The sequence below is a fragment of the Mytilus galloprovincialis genome, chromosome 9 (assembly GCF_965363235.1).
Source record: "Mytilus galloprovincialis chromosome 9, xbMytGall1.hap1.1, whole genome shotgun sequence".
NCBI classification, from domain to species: domain Eukaryota; kingdom Metazoa; phylum Mollusca; class Bivalvia; order Mytilida; family Mytilidae; genus Mytilus; species Mytilus galloprovincialis.
In genome coordinates this window covers 63,681,015-63,693,797 of record NC_134846.1, presented here as the reverse complement: position 1 = coordinate 63,693,797, position 12,783 = coordinate 63,681,015, and the positions used below count along the sequence as shown (strand labels likewise).

The following is a 12,783-nucleotide window of genomic DNA, read 5'->3' as shown; positions in this document are numbered from 1 at the left end:
GTATTACCTACCCAGTATTGACCAGTTCTGTTCTATAAATTTCTTCAACCAACTACAAATATAGAGAAAAAAATTTACTCACATGAAATACAGATAATTACAGATAATATTTATTATCAATACAAACTTAAATAAAAAAATGTGAATTAAAGAACTTTATAGGTTTATCTAACAATACAGTATAATTCAGAAAAATTTTGTTACAACAAGAAAACACACATAGTTTTTACTAATAACAAGAAAACACGCATAGTTTTTACTAATACTTTTTTCAAAACTTTATTGGTTATAAACTGACAACTTGAATTATCTGATAAATAAATACTGAAGTGAAAAATAGAGAAAATATGCCTTTTGTTCTTTTTTTTAAAAAGCTTACTAATTTTCAATAATTTAAAAATATAAAGTTGCATTCAAATATGACCTACAAGTTTTCGAAAATGATTTCAAAAACATTATATTCATTTACTGGAAGATATAGAAATACCTGTGGTTTAAACTTTGCCCCATTCTTCAAAGCTTCCTGTGACCAATGTAGTCCTGCCAACTGTAGTAGATATTAATAAGATATTATGAACAATTTATTGATACAAAACACTCTTAGTATAACTGAATATTTCAATAAAAATGGGATTCCTAGATAATAAAAAATGTAATATCTTTTGGTAAATTTAATTACTTTAAACCAAGTTATTTGCATGCAGACTTTATTTTGCATTTAGGTCTTTCTAACTAACTTTGCAGTAGTTTATTTTCATGATCTTCTTATTTTCTAACATTAAAATATAAGAAGATGTGGTATGAGTGCTAATAAGACAAATCTCCATGCAAGTCACAATTTGTAAACTTAAACCATTAAAGGTCAAAGTACAGCCTTCAATATGGAACTGGGCTCACACTGAACAGCATTGTTTATTAATGGGAAGATCCAAGTCTCACACATTTGTGATCATTGAAAATTGAGATGTTTTGCTACTCTCGAAAATACTTTGTTTGCCAAAATTAGTTGGTTTACAGTAAAAAGCAAACGCTAGTATATACGTACCACTCGTGAATATCAAATTTCACATTTTTTAATATCATATTAATGGGGCCTTCGTACCAAAGATAAAACACTATACATGTACCTGTGTGATATTGTCTTCTTGAATCTGATCAACAGTAAGTGGTCTTGCTTTCTTTGTTTCTGCCATTATCTATGTTTTTCTTTAATCTACACCAATAACATTTTTTTCTAGTACTGTATCTGGATAATATATTATATTTATAAACTTGATATTTTGTCTTTCATGAAGTGATGAATCTTGGAAAATCAGGTAAACAATTTTGAAAGGTAACATAAATGTACCTCAAATGGAATCATATGATTGATAGCCAGTAATGAAGATTTCTTGCCAAAATTGGGTCTCAATGTGCTGCTAAATATTTTCTCAAAAGTCCAGATGGAAAAAAAGGCTTCAGCATTATGATGTAGTGACTTGTTAAAAAAATAAAATAGCCTTTCATTATTGTAAGCACTCAAGAAATTATAACCCATTTGGTAGATTAAGATAACCCCATGATTAATTGAGGGGGTAGGAGGGGTCCTGATCCTGAAATCCCGGGCTTAAAAACAGGAAATCCTGAGGTCCCAAATTTAAATAAATGTAAATCCCCCATCCCGAAATTCGAAAAAAAGAATTTCTGGATCCCGAAATCTCGATCTTAAAAACACCCCATCCCGAAATCCCGATAAAGGTCCAATCCCTCCATATAAGGCACAAAATGTGCACCATAATTCAGTTACCTTGTTTTGTAACCCCCATTGACATAATGGTTACATTGGTTACATTGGTTACACTCATACAAACTATCATAAATCATCATATTCAGAAATTCTCAAATCCTGGTACATTTGTAACCTCCATTGACCTAATGGTTACATTGGTTACACTGGTTACAGACATGCAAGAATCCCTTTTAGCCATCTTGTTACCATGGCAACCCCATTATTCATGGCTGTGAGGTTACATAAGTTATTTAGGTTACAATGATTTAGAGTTTCAATGGTTACATGCATGGAGAATCAGGTTACATGTATAGGGAATCAGGTTACAATGGTTACATGCATGGGGAAGTCGGGTTACAATGGTTACATACATGGGAAAGTCAGGTTACAATGGTTACATACATGGAGAATTTTGTTACAATGGTTACATGCATGGAGAAATAGGGTTCAATGGTTACATGTATGGGAAAATCAGGTTACAATGGTTACATGCATGGAGAATCAGGTTACAATGGTTACATACATGGGGAATCGGGTTACAATGGTTACATACATGGAGAATTTGGTTACAATGGTTACATGTATGGGAAAATCAGGTTGCAATGGTTACATGCATGGAGAATCAGGTTACAATGGTTACATACATGGGAAAGTCGGGTTACAATGGTTACATGCATGGAGAATCAGGTTACAATGGTTACATATATACATGCCTGGGGAATCAGGTTACAATGGTTACATTCATTGGGAAGTCAGGTTACAAAACTATGTCCACCATGATGGCCCTATGTGTCCATCATAATACTCCCTGTTGCTAATTAATACACAAGGTATTAATCAAAAACTAGTCAAGGATAAAGGGAAATCATGACTGCATTGAAGTGTTAAAATTACATAACCTACAGGTAAAGTGTCTCAGGTAAAATATGTGTTTGTCAAATTTAATTTCTGTGTCGATTATGACCAGAAAATTCAAAAAATAAAATGAAATAATACAACTAGTTGAACCAGAGACATATAAAACACATATAGCCTTATAACATTTTTTTTTAAATGTCTTGTGATTTTGTTTTGATGTTAAATTTTTTTTTTTAACTTCTATCAATTTATGTTATTTTTTACAAGTACTTTTTGACAACTGAAGATTAAATGAATGTCATCTTCATATATAATGCAAACTTTCACAATACCTGTCTTTTTCTATTGAAAGGTGTTTCTAAAATCAATTTTCTAAATTCAAAATTGTTTATACTAAGAGAGACGGATCTGCATTTAACATTGTTTAACAAATGTTTAAGCAGAGACATATATACATGTATATATGTCTCTGGTTTAAGATAATATCTTTAGGACTTATTTTAAATATAATTTAGGCAATTCATTATTTCTCTATTGAATAAATATATTCAACATATATTTATTACAGCAAAATTTGATAATATTTTGTATTGTCATATATCTGAGACTACTAGACAAGTATCTTTAAATAGTCTAATTCATTCAAGTCCCTGCAGTTATTACAATGTATTAACTTTATCTAAAAGGTCTGGTTTTAAGTGAAATATTCTTGGCAAATGTATACAAGATTATATGAATGTAGGACAGAGAGTCACAGCTCAAAATTTCACGGACAAAAAAATCACAGGACAAAAAGTCACAATTCAGTTTTGAGATTATTTTTCTTTGAATAAGAAAACACTTCAAAAAAAATTTTGTATTTGCCTTGAAGTTTAATATATGAAGCAACTTTGTAATTAAAATGTATTTAATAAATGTCATTAATAATTATCAAATAATTGTTTATGAAAAAAAAATGCCAAAGTGACTTGGTACTTTAAATTGGTTCATTTTGCCAATAAATATATCCTTTGCATGTTTAAAATTTAATACATTTTCATTATCAATGTGTATATATATGTATCATGCCAGTCCAGCAGTTTCGACAATATAATACACAGAGAAAAAAAATATGATTTTATTAATAGACCATAAAAATGTCACAATCTATAGACATGGTAGAAGTGTATTTATTTTTTCTGAAGACAAATTTTGGTTATTAACTGACAGATATTAGCCAAACTGACGATAACATACTGGATTTTCAATTGTTTTAAAAAGCAAGAAAATTTTTCATTAACTAGTTTCTTTTCATAATGCAATTAAGATTCACTTTATTCTGAGAGCTAAGAAAATTTTTCAATATGATAAAAAAAAATAATGAGCGATAACAAAAATTAATGAGCATTTATACAAATTTGATATTCCACCGCAATATCTACTGTACTGTTTAAACTGTTTATTCAAAATACACTCGGACGCAGATTTCCTGGCACCGATTTCCTGCATAACAGGAGCGACAAAGAATGTAGGACAGAAAGTCACAGGACAAAAGGTAATAGACAAAAAGTCACGGACAATAAGTGACGGGACAAAAAGTCACAATTATTTTTTTCTGGCTATTTTCTTTGAATAAAAAACGCTTATTTCTACAAAAATATTTTGGTATTTTTTTTTAACTATTGTATATATAAACCAACTTTGTAAACAAAATTTATCAAAAAAATATCAAAGATGATTAAATAATTGTTAAAAAAACAAAATGTGAAAGTGGCTTGACACTTTAATGGCTTCATTGTGCCAATAAATATATCCTTTGCATGATTTTTATTAAATAAATAATCATTTTTCAAGTATAATGACACATTTCCTTAACTTTAATATGAATATATGAATTAAAAAGTGAATACATCACTTACATATTCAAACAATTGGCAACAAATTATTTGTGACCTTTTGTCATGTGACTTGTTGTCCTATCTTTGTGACTTTATGTCCTGTGACATTTTGTTCTGTGACTTTCTGTCCGTTTACTGAGACAAATACACATAAATTTACAAATAACATAGATAGCGAAATGAGTAGAATACATAAAATGAAACAGTAAAAATATTTTTTTAACAAAACAAAATATATACTAAATCTTTTGACCAGATCGCAAAAAGTCTGTGCAATCTGTAAAGTTTAAATAACCATGTGATCAATATATTAAGATATGTGCATTAGGTTGGTTCTAGAACACCCAGACAAAGTCCTAGTAATATTCCTTATTATTCCCAAAACTCAAACTAATTACTTATATACAATCTTTGTTGATAGCTAGAAATATCTTATTCATCAAATTTGTCTGAAATTTACTGAAATAATTTAACACAATTAAATCTTTATCAAAAATTGAGAAATACTTTGTTTATTGAATTCATTTGTTATAATAGTTTAATATTGTTTTAGTTTTTTTATTATTTAGTTTATGCCTCATTTGTTGTTTTTATTTTGACTTGGGACATCGTAACTGTTACAACTATCCTAAGACCCCAAAATTCAAACATATATCTTATCTTAGAAGACTTTTTTAAGACTAATTAAGATGTGTCCTAAGACCAATACATGTATACCATGTATACAGGTTGAAAACATACATATGAAACCACAGCACAGGGAATCTGATGTTTTTGCGCCAAAGAAGAAGCCTTTTAAGCACCAGATGTTTAACCCATTTTAGTGAAATTTAAAAATGTCAATGACCATTTTAGAGAAATATTTTAACCCATTCTAATTAATAATGTATGATCAATAAAAAACTTGAATAGACTCAAGACAGCACTATAAAACATATCTTGTCCATTAAAATACAGCACTAAAAGTCTAAAAGGTTAAATCAAATGTTAAAAGTCTGTTCTACCCTGATATTTATATATCCTATGAGAAAGTACATATGGGCTCTGCATGAATATACTCCCTGTACAATACTATTCATAGAATTGCATACGGAACTGTTCTTTCTCTTTATCTTGTCTAGAATGTGGTGCACATTCCTGTATACTTTGTAATTTTAAATATGTTGTTGTTTGAAATTTAATAATAGTATCAAGGAAAATGTAAATAGCTGGGTGACAACTATAAAATTGCTCATTATAATGGGCATGGAAAGACTCTGGACCATTAATTGGTTGCTTTGAATTACACTGCCCAAAGCTTAAGCGGGAATATAGAATCTTCAGTTCTTCCCAGTTTCTTCTAAGAGATAATCTGCGAATTCGATACATCTCTTATTGTATTTCCATGATGAACATATAAACAACTTAAACATTAAACCAGTATAAATTATTGTTCATGGTTATAGTGAGGCTAGTATTATTCAACCAGGGTCAGCTTTCACTAAAATGGACTATACAAAATACAGGAGAACAGAGTAATCACACGCTAAAATGGGCTCTAATGTAGGCGCTAAAAGATTCCCTAGTAGTCTTTTTTTTCTCTCGCTAAAATGTCCTGTGCCCAAGCCTGTATTATGTGGTAATAAGCATTGTGTATAAGTTTCATAACATTTGGTTGAGGCAAACTAATGTAAGAGAACGGAAAAAAACTTGCAATTAAATGCTAACAAATTTGGATTTTATGTTACTTTAGGGGGATACCTTATTTGTAACCCCAAGCCATTCAGTGAAGTCAATAACTACCATCATGACCATTAAATTTTCAATTGTTTATTGGATATGGTCAGTGGGTATTTATGTCTCTGATATGGTTGATTGAACATGATAATTTGCAATTTGCACAAAGTCATCAGTCATGTGTAATGTGCTGATTATAAAGTAATTTAATTACAAAGTCATAATATCTGTAAATATCAAACTTTTTATTTATGGGTTTATATGCTTTTCTTTTCTTACATCATAGAATAGAATATAATAGAATAGAATAGTATAGAATATTTTTATTTCCCAAATTACAGGGCCATTAAGGGCATAAAATCAGATACAATTGATTTACATAATTGGTAACAACAACAATAATAGTCAAATGTAAATATATATTTAGTATATAAGCATTGGGCAGAAGCAGAACCAAAACCACATACATATTGTGAATAATTAAAAGAATGAAATTACATTATATGCATTCATTCTCAAATCGTTTACTAGTACTTGACTTATATTCAATATGTATACCTGATCCCCTTAATTCAAAACGGTCTCAAATATAATTTTTCCATAAGAGTTAAATTTTCTTGGGTAAGAGCCATAACAATTTATAAGATTTATTTAAATTTTTAAAATTATAACAATTGTGAGAAATGTATTTAAAAAAATTTTCCCTCTGAATATCAAAAAGAAGGCATTCTAACAAAAAATAAAGCTCATCTTCAACTTCACCAATTGAGCAATTTGAACAAAGACTCTCAGATCTTTCTCAAATGTTTTCATATATGCATTCTGTGCTTCTAAAACACTGATTTATGGTAATTAGTTTTAAAACTTTGTTTCTAGTGCAACAAGACAAGTCCTTTACTGTATTTGTAAGCACCAATTACTACCAAAACATTTTAAGTCCCATCATGTTTAACCAACTATGTTTAAAAGTGTCGGATCCAGAGATTTTCATAAGTGGGGCCCACTGACTGCCTAAGATGGGCCCACTCCAGTCATGCTTCAGTGATTCCCTATATCATCAACCATATTTATCCCAGAAAAGTGGGGCCCTGGCCCCTGAAAACCCCTCTAAATACGCCTCTGAAGTCCCAGTTTCTTCTAAAATTTCCAAAATAGAATCCTGTGACTTTCTTTCCTGCATTCTTAAAGGAGATTGCATTCATAATGCTATAAATTAAAATTATTTAATGCGGTCTTCTTAACTTTCAGCTTACAGCTAACAATTCTACCATACAACAAATATAGTTGACCTATTGCTTATATTTAAAGAAAAACAGACCAAAACACAAAAACTTAACACTGAGCAATGAACTGTGAAAATAAGGTCAAGGTCAAATAAAACCTGCGCTACTGGCATATAAATCATAAAATATTTCATACACCAAATCTAGTTAATCTAATGCATATAGCATTAGGAAAAAAATACCAAAACTCAATTAAAAACTTTAACTTTGACCACTGAGCCATGAAAATGAGGTCAAGGTCAGATGACACCTGTCAGCTAGACATGTACACCATACAATCATTCTATACACCAAATAGTAGACCTAATACATACAGCATAAGTAATACAGACCAAAACACAACAACTTAACTATAACCACTGAACCAGGAAAATGAGGTCAAGAACATTGGACATGTGACTGACGGAAACTTCCTAACATGAGGCATCTATATACCAAGTATGACGCTTCCAGGTCTTCCACCTTCTAAAATATTAAGCTTTTAAGCACTTAGCTAACGCCGCCGCCGCATCCCTATAAAAATTAACAATTACAGAGAGGCAAAGACTGATTATCTTATCAACCACTTCTTCAACAATCTGTTTATTCTTGTTGAATTTCACATGTGTATAACATATTTATAGTTTTGATATAAGTTAAACAAATTTAAAATTTCATTATAATGTCTTTAAACCTTTCAATATAAAGGGAATGGTTTTATTTTAGGACTAACCTTTTTTTAGGGTTTATTTTAATACAAAGTTTTTTTTCAATAAATACGTACATGAATACAAGGACACACTCTAATTTTAATTCAATAATTTTGATATTAATTATATTTATTTTTCTAACCTATTTGATTTACATTTGAACATGTCATGCATGTTGAAGAAATTTACAACTTTCCATTTGAAACAAATAATTATATAGATATATATGCCATGCAACTATGAAATATGAAATGACAGAAACATATAATGCATATATTATATGTCTCTAGAATAGACAATATGTAAGATGTAAACATTTATAGATTAGGTATTAATTTGAGTTTGAATTATAAGTAATAAACAAGGTTAAGATTGTAAGTTATACCCAGAGTTTAAATAATATGTAATAAACAGAGTTTGGACTGTAGGTTATAAACAGAGTTTAAATTATAAGTAATAAACATATTGATACATGTATAATGTTACATTGGGGAAGATGTTTATTAATTCATTAATTTTAAGGCAAGTTTAAAAATTGAATAGCATTATATAAAAAAGTTAGACTAAAATAATGAGTAGAAGATGTTGTTTCAGGTTTTTTTACTGTTCAAGATCAACAACCAGCATATTGTTAATTTTACTTGGATGATCATTGTCAACATGGTCAACACAAAAAAAAAACACCATCATAATCAATTAACATTTATGAATTCAGATAAAACACTGAATTATTCAAAAGAATGTTCCCAGGCTAAATGTGATTCCGTAATTGGTCTTGACATGGACATTAACAAAGTCCTTCTACTAAGGGAGTTTAACAACTTGACTAAGTTGGTCCTGAGACTACTGTGTTATACTTAGTCTCTGAGGTCTGTCGCAGAATTTTTTTTTTATTTTACTCACAGAAGACACCAAGTCAGTTCAGATTGTACGTGCATCAGACATTTTCAAACAGATTTATCATAAAGTATAAAATATGTCGGGACAATAACAGACTTTTAAGTTATGACCTTGAAAAGCACATTTAGAGTATGTTGAGACAAACTCATACCCAGTCTTACCATTGTGATATGGAATCTTGTGGTACAATTTCAGAGAGATCCATACAATAACACACAAGTTATGGTCCAGACACTACAAAATTGCTTCCCCCCCCCCCCCCCCTTATTTCTAAACCTTTGGTACCATAAACCCCGAAATCAATCCCAACTTTTTCTTTGTGGTATTGAACCTTCTTGTAAAATTTCATAGAGATGCATTCATTAAACTTAAGTTTTTGTCCGGAAACCAAATGTGTCTTTGTACGACGCAGACGACGACAACATCACCCAATATACAGTGATATAGGACGCAAAATATTTTTTTGCGGTCGTATACAAACTTGTTTTAAAAAAAAGTTTGTATTTTAAGAAATATATGATTAAAATTTAATAGATTTACTTTTGACAAGGCGTATGAACAATTTTCTAAACAGAGAAATTAACATATGTTACATAAAATTTAATCTACAATTGATAAAATACATCACAAGTGTCAAATGACAGTCATCAAATATGGCTAGGGCCAAATAAAATAAACATCTGCACCATGAGCGCATGATGCGCCCGTCAAATTTGCAAAGAATAATGTTCAATTACTTCTCAATGGCATACTTGAAATTTCTGAAAATCAAAAGGGAGTTCACATAAATAGATATAAACAATTTACAGTTTCATGACAATTCCTGAAATCATTTTTGTCAAGCCTTTGACTTTTGTTGAAAAAAGCAAGACATAGCGATTCTACATTCCATCGGGTGCATCAAGCGCGTCCACAAATATTCAATCAGTGGTTAAAGTTTTTAAAATTTTAATAACTTTCTTTAACTATCCTGGATTTCTAAGGTACCAAACTTGGACAGAAGCTTATTTATGATTAATAGCTATAGTATGCAGAAGGAAATTTTGTAAAAATATATTTCCAGTTTTTCTATATATTCTTCCAGTTAACAGCACATAAAATCTGCAGTTAAAGTTCTCTAAACATTAATAACATTCATAAAGTAGGCGAGACACTATGTTCTATGGAACCCTTAAATTCTTTTGAGTTATTGTCCTAAAACTGGGAAATTCCCCTTTTTTCAATGAATAGATATGTAAAATCTTAAATTAAAACAATTCTAAAAGGAGCTTACATCAATAGATGATAAACAATTCACCAAACTTTTGTGAGAACTGCTGAAAGCATTTTTGAGTTTTTGTCGAAATCTTGGAAATCATCCTTTTTTTAATTATTATGACGGTTAATTAACCCAGAAGAAACTCAATAAACGTAAAATCTAAAATTTATGAAAATGATAACTAAAGGGAGTTCATGCAGATATGAACTGAGACATATAATTCTATATTATATGTCTCTGATATAAACAATTCAGCAGAAGTTCTTGCAAGTCAATGATAGCATTCTTGAGTTATTGTTCGAAAACTTGAAGATCCCTCTTTTTTAATGATAATTTAACCCCATAACTCAGAAACATAAAATCTAAACTTTATTTCATATGAAAGGAAGTTCACATCAAAAGATAAACAAATCACCATGTAATTAACCATTGTAACCCTCATTCTCCATGTATGTAACCATTGTAACCCTCATTCTCCATGTATGTAACCATTGTAACCCTCATTCTCCATGTATGTAACCATTGTAACCCTCATTCTCCATGTATGTAACCATTGTAACCTGAATCCCCATGTATGTAACCATTGTAACCTGATTTCCCATGTATGTAACCATTGTTACCTGATTTCCCATGCATGTAACCATTGTAACCCGACTTTCCCAGGCTTGTTACAATTTTTTACTGGATTCTCCATGGACAGCCATGCATGTACCAGGTTGGGAACAAACCCCCTGTATGGTGATTATACCTCTATAGAGGGATAATCCTTCTTTAGAGGGATAAAATTATCCCTCTATAGAGGGGTATTTTTGTTTGCACTGGATTTAAAGCAAATTAGGGCAGAATGGCATTTTCTAGTTATATTGGCTATAATCTCTAGCATTATATGCATCAACATATGCACTTTACTAAAAATTTGGATAACCAGTTTTCTGCTAAAGTGACAAAACTTGCAATCTATTGTAAATCTATCTGAACATCTGATCAACAACAAAGGGAATAGTTGACCTTTAAATTTCATGTTAAATCTAACAATAGAAATTCTGTTCAGTGAGGCATAAGTGAGTAGAATTTACCTGATCATCACAGCTTTCAATCATGGTGAACAATAGCTTTTATATTTAGTCAGATAAGCATCAAACTGGGCATGTGCATATTAAATTAAGTACATCAATTGGTGCATCAACTATTCCAGGTTACTGCCACAATAAGTAGAGAATGCCATTCTGCCCTATTTTGATTTAAATCCAGTCTAAACAAAAATACCCCTCTTTAGAGGGATAATTTTACCCCTCTATAGAAGGATTATCCCTCTATACAGGTATAATCACCATATAGAGGGTTTGATCCCAACCTGTGTACAGTTTTCAACATAAAGTCACTATTGCATATCATTTACTTAAGGTCCATGTGTGTAACCAATGTAACCATTGCTTCAATGGGGGTAACAAAACAAGATACCTATATTCGGGTGCACATTTTGTGCCATATCTAAATCCCTCCTCATTCATGTTTATTCCAGTGAATTCTTACCTGTTTTTTCAACTTAAAACAAATGGTCCAATATTAACGTTTTTAGTAGGTATATAACTCGTTTGTGTGTGATATAATCTTCTGACATTTGTGCACTTAGTTGCTTACGGTTCGTTTACTTATCTGAAGTACACAAAAAAAAGTTAGTACTTGAACAGGTTGGGATCAAACCCTCTATATGGTGATTATACCTGTATAGAGGGATAATCCTTCTATAGAGGGGTAAAATTATCCCTCTAAAGAGGGGTATTTTTGTTTAGACTGGATTTAAATCAAAATAGGGCAGAATGGCATTCTCTACTTATTGTGGCAGTAACCTGGAATAGTTGATGCACCAATTGATGTACTTAATTTAATATGCACATGCCCAGTTTGATGCTTATCTGACTAAATATAAAAGCTATTGTTCACCATGATTGAAAGCTGTGATGATCAGGTAAATTCTACTCACTTATGCCTCACTGAACAGAATTTCTATTGTTAGATTTAACATGAAATTTAAAGGTCAACTATTCCCTTTGTTGTTGATCAGATGTTCAGATAGATTTACAATAGATTGCAAGTTTTGTCACTTTAGCAGAAAACTGGTTATCCAAATTTTTAGTAAAGTGCATATGTTGATGCATATAATGCTAGAGATTATAGCCAATATAACTAGAAAATGCCATTCTGCCCTAATTTGCTTTAAATCCAGTGCAAACAAAAATACCCCTCTATAGAGGGATAATTTTATCCCTCTAAAGAAGGATTATCCCTCTATAGAGGTATAATCACCATACAGGGGGTTTGTTCCCAACCTGTTGAACTCAGATAGCGGAGAAGTATTCAGTATGGATCAAATGTACAGGTTGGTTTAGAGTTTTATGTACAATCGAGGTGATTGAGAACAAAAATTATTTCC

At 30.7% G+C, this 12,783-nt stretch overlaps 1 protein-coding gene across 3 annotated transcripts in view; it reads right to left on the bottom strand.

Moving 5' to 3' along the window:
* The window catches only part of LOC143045596 (RNA helicase aquarius-like), a 68,809-nt gene that overhangs the window by 55,915 nt on the left and 111 nt on the right, over positions 1 to 12,783 (bottom strand). For 2 of the 3 annotated variants that reach the window (XM_076218199.1, XM_076218201.1), the window contains exons 2-4: positions 1,128 to 1,246; positions 488 to 547; positions 12 to 52 (exon numbers count right to left, since the gene is read on the bottom strand). In XM_076218199.1, the coding sequence (XP_076074314.1) occupies positions 12 to 52; positions 488 to 547; positions 1,128 to 1,193 (167 nt within the window). In that variant the 5' untranslated portion in view covers positions 1,194 to 1,246. The remainder of the gene's footprint in view (positions 1 to 11; positions 53 to 487; positions 548 to 1,127; positions 1,247 to 12,783) is intronic. The other variant, XM_076218200.1, reaches the window with a different exon arrangement.